General features: G+C 37.9%; 6 protein-coding genes across 7 annotated transcripts in view; 1 reads left to right on the forward strand and 5 right to left on the reverse strand.

Annotated features, from left to right (window-relative positions):
- Positions 1–160: 160 nt before the first annotated feature.
- On the reverse strand, positions 161–4,701 carry LOC132201959 (uncharacterized). Its single transcript, XM_059628531.1, has 7 exons — positions 4,153–4,701; positions 3,371–3,706; positions 2,556–2,896; positions 2,392–2,497; positions 2,103–2,309; positions 1,536–1,848; positions 161–1,437 (listed from the first exon to the last, which is right to left on the reverse strand). The coding sequence occupies exons 1-7, from the start codon at positions 4,399–4,401 to the stop codon at positions 1,274–1,276; spliced, it is 1,716 nt and encodes a 571-aa protein (XP_059484514.1). The 5' UTR covers positions 4,402–4,701; the 3' UTR covers positions 161–1,273.
- Positions 4,702–5,920: 1,219 nt separating this feature from the next.
- On the reverse strand, positions 5,921–7,099 carry LOC132201965 (leptin receptor gene-related protein). Its single transcript, XM_059628537.1, has 3 exons — positions 6,995–7,099; positions 6,691–6,883; positions 5,921–6,253 (listed from the first exon to the last, which is right to left on the reverse strand). Exons 1-3 carry the CDS (start codon positions 7,033–7,035, stop codon positions 6,140–6,142), a joined length of 348 nt encoding a protein of 115 aa, XP_059484520.1. The 5' UTR covers positions 7,036–7,099; the 3' UTR covers positions 5,921–6,139.
- A 636-nt stretch (positions 7,100–7,735) lies between these two features.
- LOC132201957 (transitional endoplasmic reticulum ATPase TER94) lies at positions 7,736–12,158 on the forward strand. The gene is made up of 12 exons (XM_059628529.1): positions 7,736–7,892; positions 8,617–8,722; positions 8,775–8,906; positions 8,992–9,113; positions 9,168–9,360; positions 9,588–9,956; positions 10,012–10,260; positions 10,314–10,478; positions 10,539–10,874; positions 10,954–11,137; positions 11,195–11,475; positions 11,535–12,158. The coding sequence occupies exons 1-12, from the start codon at positions 7,876–7,878 to the stop codon at positions 11,799–11,801; spliced, it is 2,421 nt and encodes an 806-aa protein (XP_059484512.1). The 5' UTR covers positions 7,736–7,875; the 3' UTR covers positions 11,802–12,158.
- Positions 12,159–12,236: 78 nt separating this feature from the next.
- Positions 12,237–15,085, reverse strand: LOC132201958 (protein KRI1 homolog). The gene is made up of 10 exons (XM_059628530.1): positions 14,934–15,085; positions 14,783–14,874; positions 14,490–14,727; positions 14,284–14,432; positions 14,061–14,221; positions 13,641–14,007; positions 13,451–13,592; positions 13,048–13,394; positions 12,832–12,992; positions 12,237–12,768 (listed from the first exon to the last, which is right to left on the reverse strand). The coding sequence occupies exons 1-10, from the start codon at positions 15,076–15,078 to the stop codon at positions 12,264–12,266; spliced, it is 2,307 nt and encodes a 768-aa protein (XP_059484513.1). The 5' UTR covers positions 15,079–15,085; the 3' UTR covers positions 12,237–12,263.
- Positions 15,086–15,306: 221 nt separating this feature from the next.
- On the reverse strand, positions 15,307–17,451 carry LOC132199849 (thioredoxin-like protein 1). The gene is made up of 5 exons (XM_059624897.1): positions 17,228–17,451; positions 16,635–16,899; positions 16,450–16,572; positions 15,952–16,112; positions 15,307–15,889 (listed from the first exon to the last, which is right to left on the reverse strand). Exons 1-5 carry the CDS (start codon positions 17,317–17,319, stop codon positions 15,679–15,681), a joined length of 852 nt encoding a protein of 283 aa, XP_059480880.1. The 5' UTR covers positions 17,320–17,451; the 3' UTR covers positions 15,307–15,678.
- Positions 17,452–17,972: 521 nt separating this feature from the next.
- Positions 17,973–22,338, reverse strand: part of LOC132201217 (uncharacterized) — a 74,208-nt gene continuing 69,842 nt past the window's right edge. Inside the window, exons 2-4 of one of the 2 annotated variants that reach the window (XM_059627204.1) lie at positions 22,041–22,325; positions 18,691–18,828; positions 17,973–18,499 (exon numbers count right to left, since the gene is read on the reverse strand). In XM_059627204.1, coding sequence (XP_059483187.1) covers positions 18,709–18,828; positions 22,041–22,325 — 405 coding nt within the window. In that variant the 3' untranslated portion in view covers positions 17,973–18,499; positions 18,691–18,708. Of the gene's footprint in view, positions 18,500–18,541; positions 18,829–22,040; positions 22,326–22,338 lie in introns of those variants that run through there. The other variant, XM_059627205.1, reaches the window with a different exon arrangement.

Consider the following 22,338-nt stretch of genomic DNA (forward strand, 5'->3'; position numbering starts at 1 on the left):
GAATATCTCAACTTTCCTCATCAATCATTAATTCTTGGTCCTCTTTGGCTTCAACGAAAGTCCCTATTTGTCACAGTCTCAGCACATTTTTGCACGCATCTCTGCATTTTTCTCGAGAAATCCAAGGTATATAAAAATGACCAACAATCATACACAAAACTCATTCGATTGATTTTATAAAAAGGGACAAAATACCAACACTGGAAATCGGTAGCTACGTGTAATGTTATCCAAAAAAATGTGCATGTGGTTACGCAGAGTGTTTTATTCCCGTGACCAAAAACTATTTAGTGACATTAAAAGAAGCAACGAGTAATAATTAGTGGTCGTCGTAAAAAGGAGGCGGAAGAATTAATTAATTAATTAACAAAAATATGAGAGAGACGAAACCGATCAAGAAAAGTATATCGTACTCTAAATATGGTGCACATTCAAATTGAGGTCAACTTAGGGCAATGATAATTAATTAAATATATATCACCGCAAATTTAATCTAAAGCAAAACTGATCACCATTTCAACACACCCTGTTGAGTCGTAAATTAAACCTGCAAGGTTTTAGTATGTGATAATCAACATTTTCACTTTTGATTGCGTTCGATTGATTGAGTGTTGCTATTCAAGAAGAATAATATATAAATGAGGATTAGTTGCTGTTAGGAAACGAGTAATTGTTACATAAAAATGGAAGCCCCCTTTGCGTTAAGTTATGTAGAGAGAGTAACTTACACGTTATAGTTTTTGAAACTGATTGAATATCTTGCTGATGTTTACCAATATAATGTGTAAAATGCGCGAACAGATTTTATTTTTCGTCTTCAAGGGTGACATTGTATATCTATAGGAAAAGCCTGATGTATAAAATACTCATCATGAAAAAAGAAAACGCAAAAAAGGAACTATTAAGAATATTAATAAAAAAAATTATTATATACCGAGATTAAAATAATAATAAAAATAATGATTTGTTGGTGAAACGTGTATTAAAAAGACGAGTCCAATTTGTCACACACATTACAACTGTTGGTAGTTTAAATAACGGAGTATGTAAAACTTACAAGTTGATTACATGATGCATTTAAAATTAAAAAAAAATTGTATGCATGACAAACTGAGTGTATATGAGCATTTATCAACACATTAAATTAAAACCTACATTAATTTTTAAGTTTTATTTTAAAGTTTTATCCTTATGGCGAGAAATATAAAAACTCATTTTTTTTTAATAAGTAGAAAATTTATCTAAGAGTTGCAGAAATCGATAATTTGCCAAATTAATTACAAAGTTCGCTTTCGATCACGTCTGCCATAAAGAGAAGCTGCTCCTTCCACAGAAGAGCAAGTTTCTGAGCTTCTTCTGGCCGGTCGAGGAGAGCGTTGTCGATGTTAAGACCAAGGCTTAATTCTCCATTGTAGCTCAGGATGCTCGCACCAACACCTAAATTATTTACACAAATAATTAAGTCATTAAATAATTATCAAAATTTATTTTTCCTAAAAAGGTAGAATTTGTTCAATAATTAATTTTTTACACACCTGTCGTTCCCTTGTTGGGCACCCAAAAGACCAACTTTTCCAATGGCAAGTCGAACAGAGAAATTTTCTTTTGCGGCCCTGGCATGTTGCTCATCGCAACCGTGCACTCCTTGCTGTCGAAGGCCACGGCAGCCAGTGGCCGAGGGCAGATGTCACCAACGAGCTTGATGATGAAGTTGTTGGTGACCAGCACGGCCGGATTGGTGGCGTTTTTCAGGGCCTGCTCAGCGGCCCGCACCTGCGCCACGACATCCTCTTCTTCCATCGCTGGGATTTTGTTGCCGACCACCGCAAGTGAAAATGAATTCGTCATCTGAAAATTTCAAAAATTATCAATTATTATTTTAATTCGAATTTAAAATTATTACGGAATATTATATTTATTTACAAAGTAAAATGTATCAAATGTATGTGGAAATAGAGATATCCCTTTTGTAAAAATAGTGAAACTGAATTCAATATAATATAGTAAATAAATTAAATAGATTAAAATTAAATATGCATTAATATTTTATAATTTAAAAATCTAAAAACTGTTAAAAATTAAATAAAACGAACAGTACAAACCTCAGGTACGTCTTCAGGGTTGAAGTTTTTGGTGGGAATGCGAACAGGAATAACGACTGTGCACGATTTTAATTTGTCTGAATTTTTGCTGTATTTCGCGACGGCGGCCAAAAACGAGGCGAGCAGACCGGCGCTGAAAGAGGCGCCCGTTGCAGTGTGAATTGATTTCGCAGCTTCCATCAATTGGCGTGAACTGCACCAGGCAATCTAAAAGTAAATTAATTTATTAAGAGAGAGATAAATTTAAAAAAGAATTATAAAATAATAATGAACACTAGATTTTTATCACCTGTTTCTTTCCTGTCAGTTTGGGCCCATGGAGCTTATTTTGGTCAGGGGCGAGCAAAAATTGACTCTTCAATGACCTTCCCACGGTCACAATATTGTCTAGGAAACTATCAAAAGCATCATTAATTATAATTTCTCGATTTGAAATTTCTAATCCAGACGAACCTATTTTGATTCCTCGTCTGAACTCGATCGACCATCTTCTTGATGGTCTCTGGGTTGGGTCTGAGCACGTGCATGTCACCGCTGTTTGCCAAAGTGGACAAAAGGGCTCTGAAGAGGGCCGGGCCGTCGCCCATCGAGTGATGGATGCGGAAAATAACAGCGCGGTGCATCTTTCCGCTGTACATGAGTTTCGGTCCCAGGTAGATTTCCCAGCCGGCAAGGTGGTTGAGCGGCAGTGGAGCATTGCTCAGGGTTGACAGCGTTTCTCTCAACTCCTCCTCGGTGACCACCTCGTCAAAGTCACAGTCGATGGTTTTGATGTAGTCGTCAAGGTTTAATTTCTAAAAAGATTTTAGAGTTAAAATTTTATTAAAATTGCCATAATTCAACAGAGATAATTCACCGCTACATATTTTTAAAGACATATATCTGTTTAGGCTATATTTTAATTGCAAAGTCCTCATCATATATTCCTAAGCAAGTAATTTTACTCATTTTTAAAATTTCAATTTTATTCAAGAAAGAAAAATTTAGAGGACATAAATTTTTTTCCTTAAATGAAAGATACTGATTTGCAAGGAAGACATGAAACTCAAATTTAAGTCAATTTTTTACGGAAAGATAATTTTGCTCAAATTTTTTTAATGAAATAAAATAACCATTTTATACACAATCTAACAGTGTTATTAAAGTATTATACAAAAAAAAATAAGCTCCTGAAAGTATAAAAAAAAATTTTAAGTAAAAAATAAATTAGATCCAGGAAAAATAAACCAAAATAATATTTATTTTTTGTTTGATAAATTTTTGTGCACCTGTTGGCCCTTCCAGAAAAAGTACCCCAGAGGCGAGTACTGTCGCAAATGCTTCAGTTTTTCGTGACAGGGAACCAGCTTCTCGGCAACAACAGTCTTCAATTGTTGCAGGCTGAGGTCACCTGAGACCACAGCCAGGACGTTGATCACGGCCAGGGAGCACGACTCGTCCGCGTCAACTGCCCATAGAACGTCGGCGCCTGCCAAGGTTTTGCCGCGGACGCAAAGTTTCACCAGCATTTTGTAGATGAGCAGGGTGCTGATGACGGGCAACGCCAAGACGAGGACGCTCAATATCGCCACAGTCCACACAATCCATTTTGATTTAATTAGTGACTGGAAAAATATCCATTGTTTGATGATCTTATAATTTTTTTCATTCCTATATTATAACATATGAGATTATACATATATTCTTTGTATACTTGAAACCAAGAATTATACAAATTGATATTTATTATGTATAAAAAAAGCCCACCTAACATGAGATTCTATAGGTATAATATAAAAAAAAATTATACACAATATCATAATTCAAAGGAGGAATACAAAAATTTACGTTATCAAAAATTAATTTTAAATAATATCAATAAACTTCTAAACTTCAATTCAACTTAATGAATTTTAATAATTTATAAAAGAAAATTTAAATCATCTATTTCATAAAAAAATTATTTATTTAAAACCTGATTGTGAAATGTATTTTATTTAACAAATTAAAATCTTGAGAACTTAAAAAAATAGAAAGATGAAAATTAGTGCAATTGGTGATTCAAATTCACCTTTCCAGTGCCACAGGATAGGATAAACAGGGCGCCAGTGGCTAAGCCAAGGGTTGACGGCGGCAATGGCCCCTGTCGATCCTCGTCGACCTGGAAAGGGTTGACGAAATCGCGATTGTTGAAGGCCGTGGGGTTGGTGAGGTTGTCCCAGAAGGGCAGAGGCCCGTAGCCAGAGTGGTTGAAGTAGGAAGTGTTCATGTCTCGGCGCGGTGTGCAGACCTCACGCCACTCGACTGCGAACTGCGACATGCAGACCCTTCTAGGGACGAAACCCTGTCCGGCGCTAAACTCGCTCAGTCCTACGGCCTCTCTCTCTTGACCGCGCGCGGTGGAAATTTAATTAGCAGCCAATAATACTGCAACTAACTCGCACAGAAAAGAGAAAAAAAGCGGAGACTTGATTGGATTTGAATTTTTTCACTTATTTGCGACGCAAAGAACTCAAGCAAAAAATACACTGAAAATTTAAGGAGATAAAAAAGGCGGTTTTAGCAAGAGGGCTTAGGTTCTTCCGTAGTCGCCATATTTGCGAGTTTAATTCCCTGGGGCATAATTTGCTGCCCACCTTTTTTTAACTCGCAATATTTAAATAGTTCGGCATTTTTCCACTTGAGCGCTTTCAAAAAAATTCAAAGGTCACTCTCGATCCACAGAGAATCCCACTTTCTATTTCCAAACTCATTGATTTATTTCCTAATAAATCAATGTCCCAACCTTGGTCCCAACCTCTGATGCACGCCAAATATCTTCAGTAGCTCAAATTCAAAAATTTGAACGGAGCGGATTTAAAAAAAAATTTGATCAGATTCTGAATCCCTGAATTTTTTAAACGCAACCTTGAATGAAAATTTAAGCACAATTAGAAGTTTTCTGGGAAAATCTAAATGAATTTAAAATGTATGAAAAAAATGGTGGGGCAATCAAAACATGATTAAAAGTAGAATTAAATATATCCTACACTTTCAATTTCAGCTCTAAATGTGCTTTGATAAGCTGATGATATCCTCAAAAACTGGCTGCAATTGTAATGTATAGAGAAAAAAGTGTTTATTTATTAAAAAATAAGAAAATAAATCAGTTTAAAAATTTAGCTAAAAATTCAACCCCTCATATAAGAATATTCCAATGCAATCCTAAATCAAATGGATGTTTTAATCCAGTAATATAATTTAATAGATAAGAATTATTGCTTATAATACTGAAAAATTATTCAACTTCAAATGTGTGTAATAGTAATTATGTTCAGGATAATGTCCTTTTAAAATAAAATGACCTAAAAGAACGTCATAATAATCACATAAAACAGAGGAAACATGTAACGCTCCTTCTCTTAGTTAATCCTATTATCTTTTATTGTCTTTTGTGAAACAAGAGAACCTTGAACATCACACAAAAGGAAGAAGTGCATGTTACCTGTTTGAAAGAAAATAATTTTATGGTTGGTGATTGAATAAAAAAAAACAGTTATCTCCGTTTTAATCAGCAAAATTGCAAGTAGTGTTCCTTTAATATGTTTCTTATCGGTGGAACAAAGGAATAAAAGCGTTGTTTCATGAATTGTTAAAAACTTAAATGTACACAAAGAGTTTCATGAACGACGACGAGAGTAGCCTAATACTTAAATAGTTTGTAATATTAATGATCAATATTCAGAGCAATATTTTAAGTCTTTTCTGCTACAGATAAATCGTGAAGGGACTATTGGTTATAGTGAAACTTTCTTTTTCTCCTTTCGAGTTGCGTTATTTTCCTCCTCCATGGCTAGATAATTTAATTTCTTTACTTTTTCGATGCACATGAAAATAAAATTATTACTCAAACGATTCGAGTCCAACTGCCCAAGGATGTGGGCAAATCATGAAATCATAGCGAAAGGCAGGACAATTAATTACGAAAATAAACGCACTCACTCCACTAGTCACTCTCGCTTTTGTCTCACTGCGCTTGCCACGGGCATTCAGATGACGGGAAAGGGGGCGCTCTGCAATCACCACATGCTATAGTCCAGGTCCTCGTTGTCGAACGTGATGAAGAAGCCAAGCATGGTAAGGTAGACAACCACGTTGCCGGCCAACACTAAGTAGCATGCGCCCCACTGGATCTGCACGACAAAAATAAAATAACTTTTATAAAAAAAAATTAAATAACTCAATGGAATATTAAAATTTTCTCAAAAATTAAAATTCTAAGAGAAAATTTTAATTGAAAAGCAGATAAAAAGTTACAATACTCATTGTTTATTGTGGCAGTTTTATTTACGGTTGCATTTTTATTAATAAAATGAGCAATTAACTTAATGAAAAACAAAACTTCTGATTTGACGAAATTCTAAAATTTAAAAAAAAGAGCCAACACCGATTTTCTTACAAAATCAATTTAAAATATGCCATATTTTTATTATTATTTAGAGTTGAGTAAACCAAAAACTTAATCATCGATTTAATTTTTTGTTTTTAACCGCTTTATGAAAATGTTTTTTTTTTAACATTGGGCTTGCTCAATAAAATTTTTCTCAAATTCAAACAAATAAATTGTTACCGTTGGGTCACCATCAGGAGATCTGGCCAGGACAATTGGAAGGGCAAAAGCTGAGACGACGAAACCCATAGTGATGAAAATTGACGACTCAAGGCAAGAATTGTTTGATCCAGAATCATTGTATCGTCGAGCGATGAGAGTTGGTATTGGAGATAAGCAGTAGAAGAGCAGCACAAACAAAGGCCACCAATTGCTGAAAATATTTGTCATTATATAGACGTGGTGTTTATGAACAAGGGCAAAGTATTTTTATTTAAATTCGGGCTCTCAGTTTGAGATTTGCAAAGAAATTAAATAAATATACCTGTACTGAGGAAGGGCACAGCCAAGGATGACCAAAGTCATTCCCACCGAACCGGCGAACGCCAATAATACAAGACTGAAAAAAAAGAAAGCTCATCATTTTTTTATTCAACTTGTGAATATTTGATAAAACTTACGCTGTTGGAAATAATTCCAGCGAGTGCAGCAAAGGTAGAATTATGGAAAAAGAGAACAATTTCAAAATGTTATTAATTGCAATTTATTTAATTAATGAAAATTCAGAAAAGTCACGTGCCAAACGTCAAATCAAATGTCATTAAAACACCTCATCGACGTCAACACCGAATTCGGAGAAGTTTAGTTTTGTCTGAAAAGTAGCGACTTGGGTGTGGATATGTTCGGACAACTGCCAGACGTGAAGACTTGGCATTGAAGTCAATTCTCCACAAATCGGTTCGGCAAAAAACACGTTGGCACGGACGAAAAATAGCGTCGAAAATCGATAGATTTTACCTTTGATGCCTGCCATCTTGCTGGGTAGGTAAACTTTTCGGCAGCAGGATCAGTTTTAAAAGCCGTCTGTTTACGGTGGTTTACTAGTTATTGGCCACTTATCAGTTTCTGGCCACTTTATAAAACATGCAAAAATGCGCACGCATCGTTCAGAAATCCAATAGTGGCCAGAAACAGGTCACTGACCAAAGTGACGTCACGCGTCAGCAGACTTGCAGAATCCAGTGCGAATTTGTTTGAGCTGCGCAGAACTTAAAAAGGGTGTTCTGCGCACTGCTTTGAAGGAGAAAGAGCAACAATCGAGAGCATTCCTTTTGAACCAATCAAAAGAGACCACTGCAGTGATCAGAAGGAAGCCAGTCTCCGAATTTAGTCCGCACAAAGTCTTAAATCTTGAAAGAATCCGAAATGTCGGCTGGAAATAAGTGAGTATTTTTCAAATCAGAATGAAATTCAACGTCTATGGCCGAATTTTGGTCAAAATCGGCTTTCGGGAAGGGCCGGAATTCGAATTTTGAAACGGGGTTGCCGGTCGCTAAGTCACGAATTTCACATTGTCATCGTGGCGTTTGTCATCTGTTTTTCCGCATTTTGCCGAATTTCGACCGAATTTCATCTTTTTCAGCCAATTTATTACACAAACGAGGTCGTTCGACAAAATTCTGACTTTCCTCTTTCATTTTTCTTGCAACTTTTCAAACGGCCGTTGGCCAAAATGAATCGGCGAATTCTTGGATTGCGCTCCATGGAGTTCACTCTCAGAGATTCTGGGGCATCACCATTGCAAGTCATCGAATGAACGTTCGCGAAAATTTCTCAGAATTACTTCCACTTGCATCAGACACCGCCTGCTGAGAAACACGGAAATAAAAATTCTTGAGCAACATTTTGAAAACATAAAATTCTTCGACCGAAATTTGAAAATGACAGCCATTACGGGGTTATTGACACCTGGGCAAGGTTGCAAAGGAAGCGGTTGCATGAGTGGTTGCGAAAGATTAAAAAATTAAACCTGTCGCTTTTAAAACTATGATGCCTGATTAATTACAAACTGACCCCGATCGACTCGAATCGCTCAGTCACAGTTTTATTTTTATGAATTAGGTTAATATTGGCTAATGTCTAATGTGTGATTTAATTGTTTCACAGCCCTGATGATTTGGCTACCGCAATCCTCCGTCGCAAAGACCGTCCCAACAGACTCATTGTTGAGGAGGCCAGCAACGATGACAACTCGGTCGTCGCCCTTTCACAAGTATAATTTTTTTTTATAATATTTGAAACTTTGTTTCATTCTTGCTATGTAGGCAAAAATGGACGAGCTTCAGCTCTTCCGAGGAGATACAGTTCTCATCAAGGGCAAACGCAGGAAAGAGACTGTGTGCATAGTTCTCTCAGATGACAACTGCCCTGATGAGAAAATCCGCATGAACAGAGTGGTAAGTCATGGTGTCAACTTGAATATAAATCTCAGCCGAGAAGTCTAAGACCCGTTATAATTAATGTTTTCATTTGAAAATTTAGGTCAGAAACAACCTCAGGGTCCATCTGTCAGATTTGGTGTCAGTGCAGGCTTGCCCTGATGTCAAGTACGGCAAGCGCATCCACGTTTTGCCCATTGATGACACAATAGAAGGTCTCACAGGGTATGTTTTCCTTTTATACAAGTAAGACGTTATCTAACTGAAATCTGCAAACAGAAACCTGTTTGAAGTGTATCTGCAGCCGTACTTCATGGAGGCGTACAGGCCAGTGCACAAGGATGACATGCTCATAGTGCGTGGTGGCATGCGTGCGGTTGAATTCAAGGTTGTTGAGACTGATCCTTCACCCTTCTGCATTGTGGCCCCAGACACTGTCATCCACTGCGAGGGAGAAGCCATCAAACGTGAAGTAAGATTTAATGTGAATTCTGCACACAAATTAAATTTTTAGTGAATTCTCCTTTTGAACTTTTTTAAAGATTATTATTGTTGTTTATTTGTCCAAATTTTTGCATCACATTGTTCACATACAATTGTTGAAAAAATTTATTTAAGAAAAAAAATGGAATTGTTGGACAAAACGGCACCGCCGTTAGCAAGAAGATAGATGTAATGAGTGCCATGTAATTTTTTAAGGAAGAAGAGGAGAAGTTGAATGCAGTTGGATACGATGACATCGGAGGTTGTCGCAAACAGCTGGCCCAGATCAAAGAGATGGTGGAACTGCCTCTGCGGCACCCATCCCTCTTCAAGGCCATCGGTGTCAAGCCACCCCGTGGTATCTTGCTGTACGGCCCTCCCGGCACTGGCAAAACTCTGATCGCCCGAGCTGTGGCCAACGAAACTGGAGCTTTCTTTTTCCTGATCAACGGTCCGGAAATCATGAGCAAACTGGCTGGAGAATCAGAAAGCAATCTTCGCAAGGCTTTTGAAGAGGCGGACAAAAACTCTCCTGCTATCATCTTCATCGACGAGCTTGACGCTATTGCTCCAAAGAGAGAAAAGGTTAATATTTTTTTTTGAAATAGTTTTTTTCAGTCATTTTATTAAATATCTCTAGACCCACGGAGAGGTCGAGCGACGCATCGTGTCACAGCTGCTGACCCTTATGGATGGCCTGAAGCAGAACTCTCATGTCATCGTCATGGCTGCCACCAACAGACCAAACTCCATTGATGCTGCTCTCAGGCGGTTTGGACGATTTGACCGTGAAATTGATATTGGCATTCCTGATGCTATTGGCCGTCTGGAAATTTTGAGGATTCACACAAAGAACGTCAAGCTTGCTGATGACGTTGATCTCGAACAGGTAAATTGACTAAATTAAAAGTAAAAATAAGTTTTAAATGTTTTTCTCTTCAGATTGCAGCTGAAACTCATGGTCACGTCGGTGCTGATGTTGCTTCTCTCTGCTCTGAAGCTGCCTTACAACAGATTCGTGAGAAGATGGACTTGATCGATTTGGAGGACGACCAGATTGATGCTGAAATTTTGAACGCTCTTGCTGTCTCCATGGACAACTTCAGAGTATGATGATTAATCTTGCATAAAAATTTCTGCAACTAATTTTTGTTTGCATTGCAATAGTATGCCATGGGCAAGAGCACTCCCAGCGCTCTGCGTGAGACAATCGTGGAGGTGCCCAACATTACTTGGGAGGACATCGGAGGTCTTGAGAATGTCAAGCGTGAGTTGCAGGAACTGGTGCAATACCCTGTCGAACATCCAGACAAATTCCTCAAGTTTGGCATGCAACCGTCTCGAGGTGTGCTCTTCTATGGCCCACCTGGTTGCGGCAAGACCTTGCTCGCCAAGGCCATTGCAAACGAGTGTCAGGCCAACTTCATCTCTGTCAAGGGACCTGAACTGCTCACTATGTGGTTTGGTGAATCTGAGGCCAACGTCAGGGATGTCTTTGATAAGGTACAAGAAATCAATATTGTTTAAAAAAATCGATGTTTCTAAATTTTCAAAAATTTAATCGCTCAATGTTCATATTTAGGCTCGTTCTGCTGCCCCTTGTGTGTTGTTCTTCGACGAGTTGGATTCCATCGCTAAGTCTCGTGGTGGCAATGTGGGAGATGCTGGTGGTGCCGCCGACAGAGTTATCAACCAAATCCTCACAGAAATGGACGGTATGGGAGCTAAAAAGAACGTCTTCATTATTGGAGCCACAAACAGACCTGGTCAGTTACTTTTATTCTGGAAAAATTGTGTTTTATTTCATTTTCGTAATTATGCAGACATCATTGACCCTGCAATTCTGCGTCCTGGCCGTCTGGATCAGCTCATCTACATTCCTCTCCCTGATGAAAAGTCCAGGGAGGCCATCTTTAGATCAGGACTGCGCAAGTCCCCTGTTGCAAAGGACGTCGATCTGCCCTACATTGCCAAAGTGACTGCAGGTTTCTCTGGCGCTGACTTGACTGAAGTTTGCCAACGAGCTGTCAAGTTGGCCATCAGGCAGAGCATTGAAGCTGAGATTCGCAGGGAGAGAGAAAGGGCTGCTGGTCAGGCCATGGAGGTCAGTCTGATTTGAAAGTCTAATATTTTTGAAATGGAATAACCGACATATTTTTGCAGATGGACGACGAAGACCCGGTGCCTGAGATCACAAAGGCTCACTTCGAGGAGGCGATGCGTTTCGCCCGTCGTTCAGTGTCTGACAATGATATCCGCAGATACGAGATGTTCTCCCAAACCCTTCAGCAGTCACGAGGATTCGGCACCAACTTCCGATTCCCCGCTGCCACTGGCAACGCCAGCAACCAGTCTCAGGGTGGTACAGGAGGAGCTCCTGACCGAGATCAAGCTGCGTTCCAAGACGAAGAGGACGACCTGTATGGTTAAGCTGCAACGCATCGGCTTAGGTTCAATGAATGCCTGGATTAGTTAAATTTATCCACTATCTAATTGTTCAGTTATCTTCATTCAATAAGTTGCGACAAGTCTCCGCGTGTAATTCATTTAACAAAGACATGCTATTTTCAAGTATAATTATTATCATGGTTGTCATTATTTGCCTTGATTCGAGTGTCGTAATTTATTCTCTACATCGCCATGCAGTTGGAGACATGGAATTTTCTTCATTCTAGTTTTGCAGCTTGATTTTTATATGCATTTCTAAGTTAGGCTGTCAAAAATGGTATTGCAGAAGGACAACACGAACATTGTATGCACTTTGAAATAAAAGCTTACAAAAATGTATTACTTTTAATGCCACCTTGAAAATCCTTAATAAATAGTTATAATGAAGCAAACAAAAGGAATGAAAGAAATAGAAAATTCATTTTTAAAATTGAAATATATGTTTTATTGGTTCTTCTTGCTATATTTAATTTTGTTTTTAAACTTCTTGGGATTAATTCCATAAGCCTTAAGCCTAGCATCTGACAAATCTTCCACACTGCTGGGTTTAGATTCTGAAAATCTCTTCTTGCTCTTGAAGGGCCTTTTAGCTTTCGGCTCGTCACTTGGTGGGCGTCCCTCATTCTTTCGCTTCAACTTGGGTTTCTTCACAATTGAATTAGATTTGGGAATGTTTTGCTTTAATGGCTCTGGGATTTCCTTGGGGTTTTCAGAGGGAACATTTTGCAACGTGGTTCCATTAGCACTTTTCTTTTTCTTCAACTTGGATTTTTTCACAAGTGATTCGGATTCGGGAATAGTCTGCTCCTCTAGCATCTCTTGCACATCTGGATTTTCAGGGGGCTCTTGAACTTCTTGCTCCGGAATTCCATTTGCAGCCTTCTTTTTATTTTTCTTTTTCTTCTTTTTCCTTGGCTTTTCATCTATAACATTCTCTTCTTCAACCTCACTGAAATTTTAGAAAGAAAGAAATGATTATTTTAATCAAGATCTTACTCAAATGTTGACTTACTTTTTGAACAGACTGGGCAAAATCTTTCTTTTAAGCTCTTCAAGGTTGGCTTTTTTACCGTATGCCTGGACATCGTAATATTCTTTATCTTCATTTCTGTACTGGCAAGTTTTCTTTAGCGAGCACCACCGATTGAGTTCCTTGTCATCAGCCATCAAAATCTGAAAAGTACGAAGTTTAGCATATTTTGCTTCATCAAACAAAAAAGATTTGAACCTCTTCTATTGTCAGCCCAAAAGAATTCGGCACAACTTCTCTGTATTTGAATCTGCACGGTTGGTCTCCAACAATGTCCTCATAATCCAGGCCGTAGTATTCGTCCATGTATTTGTCGATTTCTTGCTTTTCACGATCAAACGACGGCTTCTTCTTAGCCAGGAGCTCCGCCAGTTTTGACCTCTTTTTCTTCTTCTTTCTCCCAGTCTGATTTTCAAGCATTTCTTGTTGGAATGCCTTATTTTTAGGGTCAAAGTCACAGTCCATATTGAAATCAGGATCTTCGCAATGCACCTCCGAATTCGAAGGTCCTTCTCCATCATCTCCGTCAAACTCATCCCAATTCTCTGTAATAAAATATTGATTGAAAATAAAATTTCAATACTTTTTTTAATCAAAATACCAAGTTCAAGCTCTTTGTCCAAATCAGGAAACTCTGGCTTTTCTTCCTCTTCTCCCCCAGCATGATAGAACTCTTCATCGAACAAACTTTGCATTTTCTTGTCATGCTTCTCTGGATCAAAATCTTCGTCAAAGTCCATACCCTATATTTGAAAATTTTAATTACATTTTCACATAATTTAAATTCCAACCTCAAATTGAATATCGGCATTTCCAGTAACTTCCTTAAGTTTGCTTAGTCTCTCCTCGATCTCTTTCCTCTTGATGGCCTTCAGCTGCTTTAACTCCTGCCGTTTCTGCTCTTTTTCTCTTTGCTTTCGTTCTTTCAGCTCCTCTCTGTGCTGTTTCCTTCGATCATCCTTGTTTCGCAGAGATCCAGTCATTGTACGAGGGTAGCGTTTTAGAAACTCTTGGTCGGGCTCTTCAAATCGGAAGTTGTACTTGTGCTCAAACATCTCCATTTTCTCCTCCATTTCCTCATCTCCAGATGATTCGTCCGAATCATGTGCCATCTCGGCAAGAGGTCTCTTTCTTTTAGACTCCTCAGCACCCAAATATCTAAGGTTTAATCAATTGTTTGAAATATTTAAGGGAAATGTTTTTAGAAAAACCTTTTGTTAAGAATGTAGTCCCTTAGAAAAGCCTCTCCCTCCTCAAGTTTTGGGTTTGTCCAGTATGACTTCAAAGCCCCCAACTCAGACTCTTCCTCTTTGTTTTCTAATGCGTCCTTCTGTCCCTTGAGCCATAGTCTGTAATCTTCCTCTTCTTTTTCCTTTTTAGATAAAATTAATTTTTTTAAAAGAATAATTATGATAAATCGATTTTAAAAGCTACCTCTTCGGCGTCAGTCTTCTTCTTTGGTTTGAAAAGACCTGCAATGCCATCATCGTCTTCGTCGTAGTCTCTCAGAGCATCTTTGAAACTCTCTCTTATCTCTTGCTGCTCTTGTACAAAAGTTGGTGATGCAGAGCGGTCAGGTTCATCTTGAAAAATTAAGGTTATGTAAAATAAATAATTTTTTAATGTTGCTTTAGAAATACCCTCTTCTTCGTCACTGCTAATGTGGCCCCGGCCACCTGTCTCAAGCAGCATTTTCCTCTCATAGTCTCTCAGGAACATTGGCTTTTCCTTTTTCTCTTTCTTGCCCTTTTCACTACTTTCTCCTGCCTCTCCAGACTTGATGAAAAATCTGGTGTTAGCATCGTAAATGCGTGGATCTTTTTTCTTCAGGCAAGCTAGAGTCTTGAAAAATTGCTTTTCAACATCAACCGTGAGCTCCTGATAAACAAACGTGGAATCAATTATAATTTGTTATCAGATTATTTTTTACAACCTTGGCGTCCTCATCCTCATCCGTGGATGAAGAATCGTCTTCGTCATCGGGAGCATCAAGCTTTAATGCATTTTCTCCATACCGATCCGTGACTGAAATTGGCCAAAGTTAAGAATTCATTTAATTAGGTTTTTACAAAGCAAAATCCTACATTTTTGAATTTCTTCCTTTCCTCTCCACTTTTCGTATCGTTGCGCGTAGTTTTCATTGATTTTCAGCGAGATATCTTCGTCTGAATCACTGCCATCCAGCAAATTTTTTGCTTTTCTCTTTTCCATGCTGCTTTTGCCAGCCATGTTTGTTTACTTCAAAAAACACATGGGCGAAAATGGCGAGTTGTGATTGGTGGATTCGGGCACGTTAAGCTGGATGCATAACATGCAGGGTGACACGATGTTATAAATAATTGTAAAAGTTATTACATATTCATCAATCTATAGAATAAAGAATCATGATTTAAAAATCGGAAACTTATTTGTACTCTGATTATTTTTTCTTTAAAATTTGAATAAAAATTTTTTTTTATTCCATTCAGCAGCTTTTATTTTGACAAGGGCTTTTGATGGGTACATTCCAAAAAACTCAAATTAGGTGCAGACTGTGCCAACGACTGTGCAGTACACAAAGATTGGCTTGAATTTTGAATTCCGTGACATCGGATGCAAATTTCTGAAGTCTTCCATACACGAAATGAAGACAAAACAGAGCAGCTTCTTTACAATATAGACAGCAGTGCACAAAATATATACTTTTTCGCCAGGATTAACATTAAAATTTGTTTCAGATAAGCTTTTTCTAAGTCCGAGGAAATCATGAACAAACACATTCAAATTAGCTTTTTTAATTAATGGAAAAAATAATGCGAAGCACTTTTGGAACAGCTGTGGTTCTCAATTTCAGTGGCTCTCTCCCTTTTTGCCAGCCACTCTCTTGAACTCTCCCATGTTGGTCGTGCCAATCGGGGAGCCAAGGATGACTAAGTGGTCGATTTGCGTCGTCTCCGTTCCTGCCTGGTTGCTCTTGATGAAGAGCTGCAGGTTCAGGACGTTCTGGAATTTCACAAAGCGCAGATTCACGGGGACACCCTCCAAGTCTTTTTGAGTCAGTCTGAGAAAGAAATTGAAATTGGTTGTAAGGAAAGTTAGCTTTTAGAAATGGGGATAAATTACTCAATTTCCTGAACAGCCTGGTTGGACTCGGCAGCGTCGAAGTCGAGCGTGCGAGGCTGGTTGATGAAAAGCTTGATTTGCTTCGGTCCTTTGTCCTGAGGGCCTTTGATTTTGACCGAGTGGACTTTGACAGCTTGATTGAAGGAAATGTTGATAATGAGCTGCAATTTTGTAAGAACATTTTAGTTTAATAAAATGTAGATATGATTTCATAGAAGCGATGAAAAATTATTGAACTAGGAAAAATTAAGAATTATTATCCAAGTTATTTAAAAATCAAAAGCATTTTACAAGAAAAGGAAATCATGAAATCAATTGTCAATTTAAATTAATAAAAATGGAAAATTTGCATTATTTTTAAAGGTTGATTTGAAACAGTACGTGTAAATTAAAGTGAAGCAAAGTTTAAAAAGACAAATACTGGAAATTTCCTAAAAAAAGAAAAATACTTCAATTTACTCAAGTTTTGATGCGATTCAAATTATAATTTTTGATTACCTGCTCATCACAGTCAGACTCTAAATAGCCACCGGCACTAGTAAGGCAATGAGGGAACGGATGGTCGTCGGATTCGTTCATGCACTCGCACTCCTGCTTCATGATGAAAGTGTTCAAATCCATCTGCAAATCAAAATTGTATAAATCAATCTTTGCCTTCTTGCAAAATTTGGAGGGTCATTTACATGTCCGGCTACTCCGGATTCCTCCTCGACCTCCTCGCTGCCGTAATACTGCTGGACTTTGGCCTCGAGGGCGTTGGGGTCGGCGCCCTGCAGTCTGTCCAGTTTCACTCTGTTCCTGTAGAAGATGAACGTCGGCATGGCCGTGACCCCTTGACTGCCGGCCGTCTCCTGGCACTCGTCCACGTCCACCTTGAGGAAGACTGCCCTCGGGTACTTGGTGGCCAAAGACTCAAAGATCGGGGCCATCCTCTGACACGGACCACACCTAAAAAGTATCGACGAGTCAGTCAAATATTTATTTTTGATACGCGATATACATGACCCAGAGTGGAGCCCTTCACACCAATTAGGGTGATGAAATTATTAGCAATAATACATAATTGATCCAATTAATTAAAACAACAAACCTTCCTATGTGCGAGAAGGAAATCAGCTTTTCTTAATTTTGAATTTAAATTATGAATAATTCGAATAATTACAAAAAATCTCTGTTCTATTTTAGAATAATACACCAGAGTTCAATTTATGATTGAATTCTTCCACGAATTTTTAAGTTGGAGGCATTCAAAATTAAATTCTTCAGAATGTCATACCAAGTTGCAGTGAAATCGACGACCACAAGTTTGACGCCCGCCGAAGTGAGTTCGGCCTGGAACATCGCGTCGTCAGCCACAACCCGCACCATTTTTCCTGCAGATAATCCTCGAGTCAGTCAAGTTGTGTGGGAAGAAATCTCGCCCGAGAAAATCTGCAAAACGAGGAAGAGAGGTCGAGAGATGACACAGCTTGATTGCCGATGACTGCAGATGAAAACAAGTCACTCTGACGCATGCCGAGTCGCGCTTGCTACGTCACGCCATTTAAACTGGATTGGCGCGATAAACGCGTGTCCATAAAAAAAGACATTTTGAGAGCCAAGAATAAAGCAAAAAATTGAAAAAAAAAAAAAAAAAAGGAGAAAATATGAGATTTCTCTAGAGCTGAAGATATAAGTATGATTAGTAATGCAGAGCATATATAAATGATAAAAGTCGCAAGCACAAATTATGAGTCTGATATTTGAGAAAACAGATTAAAATTTCAGACCTCTCTCGGTAGCGGAAATGTATCTATTTTATAATCTTCAAATTTTTGTTTATAGTTAAGAAGTTGGAACTCGAGGACTAGTTCAAGGAGTGAAAATACATGGGATTTTTCTTTTTTCTAAAAATTATCATAAATATAAAGAAATAAACGGTAATAAATAAATAAATAACACCTAGGCTAACTGCAATCACAGACGCAAGGACACATATAAATCTTCTTGCACACCTTTAAAACAAGACAAAGAGCGCCTGTTTAAATTTTCCCTTTGCGCAAATCTGTGATGTATTGTGAATAAGAATGAAAGTTATTTTAATTAAATGCATATGTTAAGATTGAAAAAAAATATTGATAATTTAATGTGCCAATTTTTCAATCAGTTTTCTTGTTTCTTGGGTGTGATTTGAATTTTCTCCTCTCAATTTCTGCAAGTCTGTAGAATTGGTTCCTGGTCCACACGTTTCCACAACCTGGAGAGATCCTTGCTTGTCATTTTCCTTCCTCGTTTCTGCCTTTCAATGATGGTAAAAATGACGTAGGCATTCCTCGGCACTGCCAGAAGTTTGGTAGGAGGAGGTAGGGCCAAAACCATAGCTGATGGCGTTGCTGGTGGGTTGCCTAGCCTGGGGCTCAACGAAGCAGAACTGCTGCCGCAGCTGATTGGTGGCAGCAACGAAGATCAAAGATGAATCAGGGTTGAGCCTGCGGATCTTCTTTGCAGGCTCTCCTTCAGGTTCTGCTTCGGGGCGCCTCTTCTCTTTGTCTTGGTTTCCAATGCCTCGCTGCCGTTGAAAAAATTATTCAAATCTTCCAAAACATAAAATTCTTTTTTTTTTGTCCATCATCCTTTACTTTCTTTACATAAATTTTGAGACTTTTGATTTAACACTTAAAATTAACTTGTATTTTTCATTTTTCCAATTTTTAATTATCACTCTTGTTCATTTCACGAATCAACAAATTTTTCAGTTACCTGGCACTCTTCTTGGTGTCAGCGATAACAACCGTTGATGAACTCTTCCAAGCAGCGAGTCCTCGACCAAGTCGTCGGGGCCAAGTTGGCCCCGAGCATCAAGGGTGTTGGCGTGCTCGTCTGACTCGGACTCTTTTCCTGAAGATGAAATTTAAAGAAAACTATTGTTGGTTTGCACTAAACGATCGAACACAAATAATTAGAAAAAAGCATATTATAAAGCTGATGAAACAACAATAAACATTTGATTAGAGCTCATAGTGCTTTTTGTAATTATTGGTGTTCAATTATTAAGCCTAAACAATGGCTGAATTAAAATTTAATTTCTACATAAGGTCAAAATATTAATTTTACGGATTTGCTTAATTTAATCACATTGTCCAAAATAATATTTATTGCCTTTTAGTAAAATTGCATAAATTCAATAAATTCTGTAAAAAAAAAAATAAAAAATGTGTTATTTCTTTCCTCTTTTCAAATTTCTTTATCAACCAAAAGATGCTTTATCCAAATAATTGTTATGTTTAAAACAAATAGTCAATATATTGCCATGCGCTTTAAATACTTGAAAAAAATTTTCTATCAATATTTTATTCACGGCCGCGGCACCCTTTCGCCGGCAAACGAGCAGAGAGTTATGCCCCTCTACATGCAACTCAGGTACACCGACCTTTTATTTTTCAAAAAGTGCCTGAGCGGCGAGACTGATTTTGACGCGCGCGCCCGAATCATCGAGGGCCGAGTGCTGCAAGGCGACTATATCCCCGACTCCAGCCACCCCCGGTCTGAGGTGTGTTCGGCCGGCGCGCTTTTTCTTTCAGGGTCGTCAAGGCCTGGAATGACCTGCCACCGACCCTCAAAGACTGCCCAACGAGCAATTTTCCCTCCTATTGCCAGCAGCATTTGTGGCAGCAATTTTAGGCTGGTTTCCAATTCGCCATTACGTTATTCGTTTACGCATTACGTTGTTCGTTTTGCCAAGGAAATCGTATAAGCCGTTTCCAATTCACCAAAACGATACACGTAAACGGAATCCGAGTACAGCAAAACGTATAAGCGGTTTCCGATTCGCCAAAACGTACTCCGTAAACGTATTACGAGTGCCGACAGTGGTTTCCAATTCGCCAAAACGGACTCCGTAAACGTATTACGAGTGCCGACAGTGGTTTCCAATTCTCCAAAACGTAGTACGTTTACGTGCAACTCATTACGAGCACCAAACGTGCTTCATACGTGATACGTACGTCGTTTTAATAAAAGTGCAATTCTGAATAATTATAATTGGTGCTTGTAATGAATTCTTAATTATATCATCCATTTGAGTATTAAGTCCTTCAATTAGAGTTAATTTTCCACCAATTAAGTTAATTCGGTTATGGGGGTGAGCAGGGGTGAGTTGAAGGAAATTAGTTTTATGTCAAGTGCGTAACATGATTATAGGCTAAAATTTTGTGAGGAAATCAATGGTGTATATGATTTTAATGAAAAATGTTAATTTCAACCCTTAATTAGCAATTAACTCGAATACAAACAAATTGAAGTGCAATACATGACTTTAGGGTGAAATTTGAAGCCCAAGCGATTGCCAGCATAAATTTTGCGCTATCAATTTAATTTCATCCCCTAAATTGAAATATAATGATGTCCACACAAATTTTAGAGCGAGACATGTTTAAATGGTAAAATTTGACGCCAGATCGTTTGCCAGAAGTGATTTTGCTCTACAAATTTAATTTCAACCCCTAATTTGAAATTAAGTGAAATTAACAACAATTTCAGAGCGAGATATGTTTGAGTGGTTAAATTTGACGCCAGATCGTTTGCTAGAAGTGATTTTGCTCTAAAAATTTAATTTCAACCCCTAATTTGAAATTACTCAAAATTAACAACAATTTCAGAGAGAGACATGTTAAAGTGGTAAAATTTGACGCCATATTGTTTGCGAGAAGTTATTTTGCTCTAAAAATTTAATATCAACCCCTATTTGAAATTATATGAAATTAACAACAATTTAAGAGCGAGACTTGATGATATGAGTTGAATTTAGCGAATTTAGAATTTAGAGCCACATTGATTGCCATACTTAACTAAAAAATTCAAACATTAGTTAATAAATAAGGAAATCAGGGGTTGAAATTGAAATTAAGCAAATTAAGTGCAAAATAACATTTGAAAATCAATCTAGCATTAAAATTACATACATAAAACAACTATCGCTCTTAAATTGTGGTTAATTCCATAAAATTACGAATTAGGGGTTGAAAATTAATTAAATAAATAGTATTTTCCAAATTTTCCCTGGCAATCGGCCTGGCTTTGAAATCTACCAATAAAAAATGTCTCGCTCTCAAATTGTTGTTAATTTCACGTTATTTCAAATTAGGGGTTGAAATTAAATTTGTAGAGCAAAATCACTTCTGGCAAACGATCTGGCGTCAAATTTTACCATTTAAACATGTCTCGCTCTAAAATTTGTGTGGACATCATTATATTTCAATTTAGGGGATGAAATTAAATTGATAGCGCAAAATTTATGCTGGCAATCGCTTGGGCTTCAAATTTCACCCTAAAGTCATGTATTGCACTTCAATTTGTTTGTATTCGAGTTAATTGCTAATTAAGGGTTGAAATTAACATTTTTCATTAAAATCATATACACCATTGATTTCCTCACAAAATTTTAGCCTATAATCATGTTACGCACTTGACATAAAACTAATTTCCTTCAACTCACCCCTGCTCACCCCCATAACCGAATTAACTTAATTGGTGGAAAATTAACTCTAATTGAAGGACTTAATACTCAAATGGATGATATAATTAAGAATTCATTACAAGCACCAATTATAATTATTCAGAATTGCACTTTTATTAAAACGACGTACGTATCACGTATGAAGCACGTTTGGTGCTCGTAATGAGTTGCACGTAAACGTACTACGTTTTGGAGAATTGGAAACCACTGTCGGCACTCGTAATACGTTTACGGAGTCCGTTTTGGCGAATTGGAAACCACTGTCGGCACTCGTAATACGTTTACGGAGTACGTTTTGGCGAATCGGAAACCGCTTATACGTTTTGCTGTACTCGGATTCCGTTTACGTGTATCGTTTTGGTGAATTGGAAACGGCTTATACGATTTCCTTGGCAAAACGAACAACGTAATGCGTAAACGAATAACGTAATGGCGAATTGGAAACCAGCCTTAGTTTAGTGATCAATTTTTTTAAATATAAAATAAAATAGCAAAAAAATAATATTTTGTCAGAAAATAATCACATACTTCCCCAGTATTACAATTTTGCTTCTCACAATAAATCATTTAATTAATTTTCAAATAATTAAATTACCTTTTTACTGTCTTCTTCTGAGAAGTTGCACATACTTTGATGACTTTTTCCAAGAGATGGGTTGACGAGCTCCGCTCCTTGTAATTTTGCATGCTCCGGGGATTCCGGGAAGAATTCCGCTCCACTCGTCACCAGCGGCGTGTCCTCAACGACCTCAAAAAATGCCTCTACCTCCATCTCTTGGCCCTTTGGCAGGTTGTCCGCCGAGGCTCCCGAGTGCATGCACACCACCGATGGATTACCAGCACAATTAACATGCTGCATGCACTCGCAGACCAGCACAACCTGCAGATTTCTT

Source organism: Neocloeon triangulifer, unplaced genomic scaffold (genome assembly GCF_031216515.1).
Source record: "Neocloeon triangulifer isolate White Clay Creek 2 clone unplaced genomic scaffold, ASM3121651v1 ptg000014l, whole genome shotgun sequence".
NCBI lineage: Eukaryota > Metazoa > Arthropoda > Insecta > Ephemeroptera > Baetidae > Neocloeon > Neocloeon triangulifer.

Bases quoted from the DNA above. Each gene is read 5' to 3' on its own strand.
- LOC132201957 (XM_059628529.1), top strand. The intron at 9,957-10,011 runs GTTAATATTTTT...AAATATCTCTAG, and splicing joins TTGCTCCAAAGAGAGAAAAG to ACCCACGGAGAGGTCGAGCG. The intron at 10,479-10,538 runs GTATGATGATTA...GCATTGCAATAG, and splicing joins TCTCCATGGACAACTTCAGA to TATGCCATGGGCAAGAGCAC.
- LOC132199849 (XM_059624897.1), bottom strand. From the start codon at position 17,319: ATGGTGCGGGTTGTGGCTGACGACGCGATGTTCCAGGCCGAACTCACT. The intron at 16,900-17,227 runs GTATGACATTCT...GATACTTTTTAG, and splicing joins GTCGATTTCACTGCAACTTG to GTGTGGTCCGTGTCAGAGGA. The intron at 15,890-15,951 runs GTAATTTATCCC...TTTCTTTCTCAG, and splicing joins CAGGCTGTTCAGGAAATTGA to ACTGACTCAAAAAGACTTGG.
- LOC132201965 (XM_059628537.1), bottom strand. From the start codon at position 7,035: ATGACTTTGGTCATCCTTGGCTGTGCCCTTCCTCAGTACAG. The intron at 6,884-6,994 runs GTATATTTATTT...AAATATTTTCAG, and splicing joins TGTGCCCTTCCTCAGTACAG to CAATTGGTGGCCTTTGTTTG. The intron at 6,254-6,690 runs GTAACAATTTAT...TTTGTCGTGCAG, and splicing joins CTCCTGATGGTGACCCAACG to ATCCAGTGGGGCGCATGCTA.
- LOC132201958 (XM_059628530.1), bottom strand. From the start codon at position 15,078: ATGGCTGGCAAAAGCAGCATGGAAAAGAGAAAAGCAAAAAATTTGCTG. The intron at 14,875-14,933 runs GTAGGATTTTGC...GGCCAATTTCAG, and splicing joins AAAGGAAGAAATTCAAAAAT to TCACGGATCGGTATGGAGAA. The intron at 14,008-14,060 runs GTTTTTCTAAAA...ATTAAACCTTAG, and splicing joins GACTACATTCTTAACAAAAG to ATATTTGGGTGCTGAGGAGT.
- LOC132201959 (XM_059628531.1), bottom strand. From the start codon at position 4,401: ATGTCGCAGTTCGCAGTCGAGTGGCGTGAGGTCTGCACACCGCGCCGA. The intron at 2,897-3,370 runs GTGCACAAAAAT...AAATCTTTTTAG, and splicing joins TTTTCTGGAAGGGCCAACAG to AAATTAAACCTTGACGACTA. The intron at 2,498-2,555 runs GTTCGTCTGGAT...TGCTTTTGATAG, and splicing joins CAGACGAGGAATCAAAATAG to TTTCCTAGACAATATTGTGA.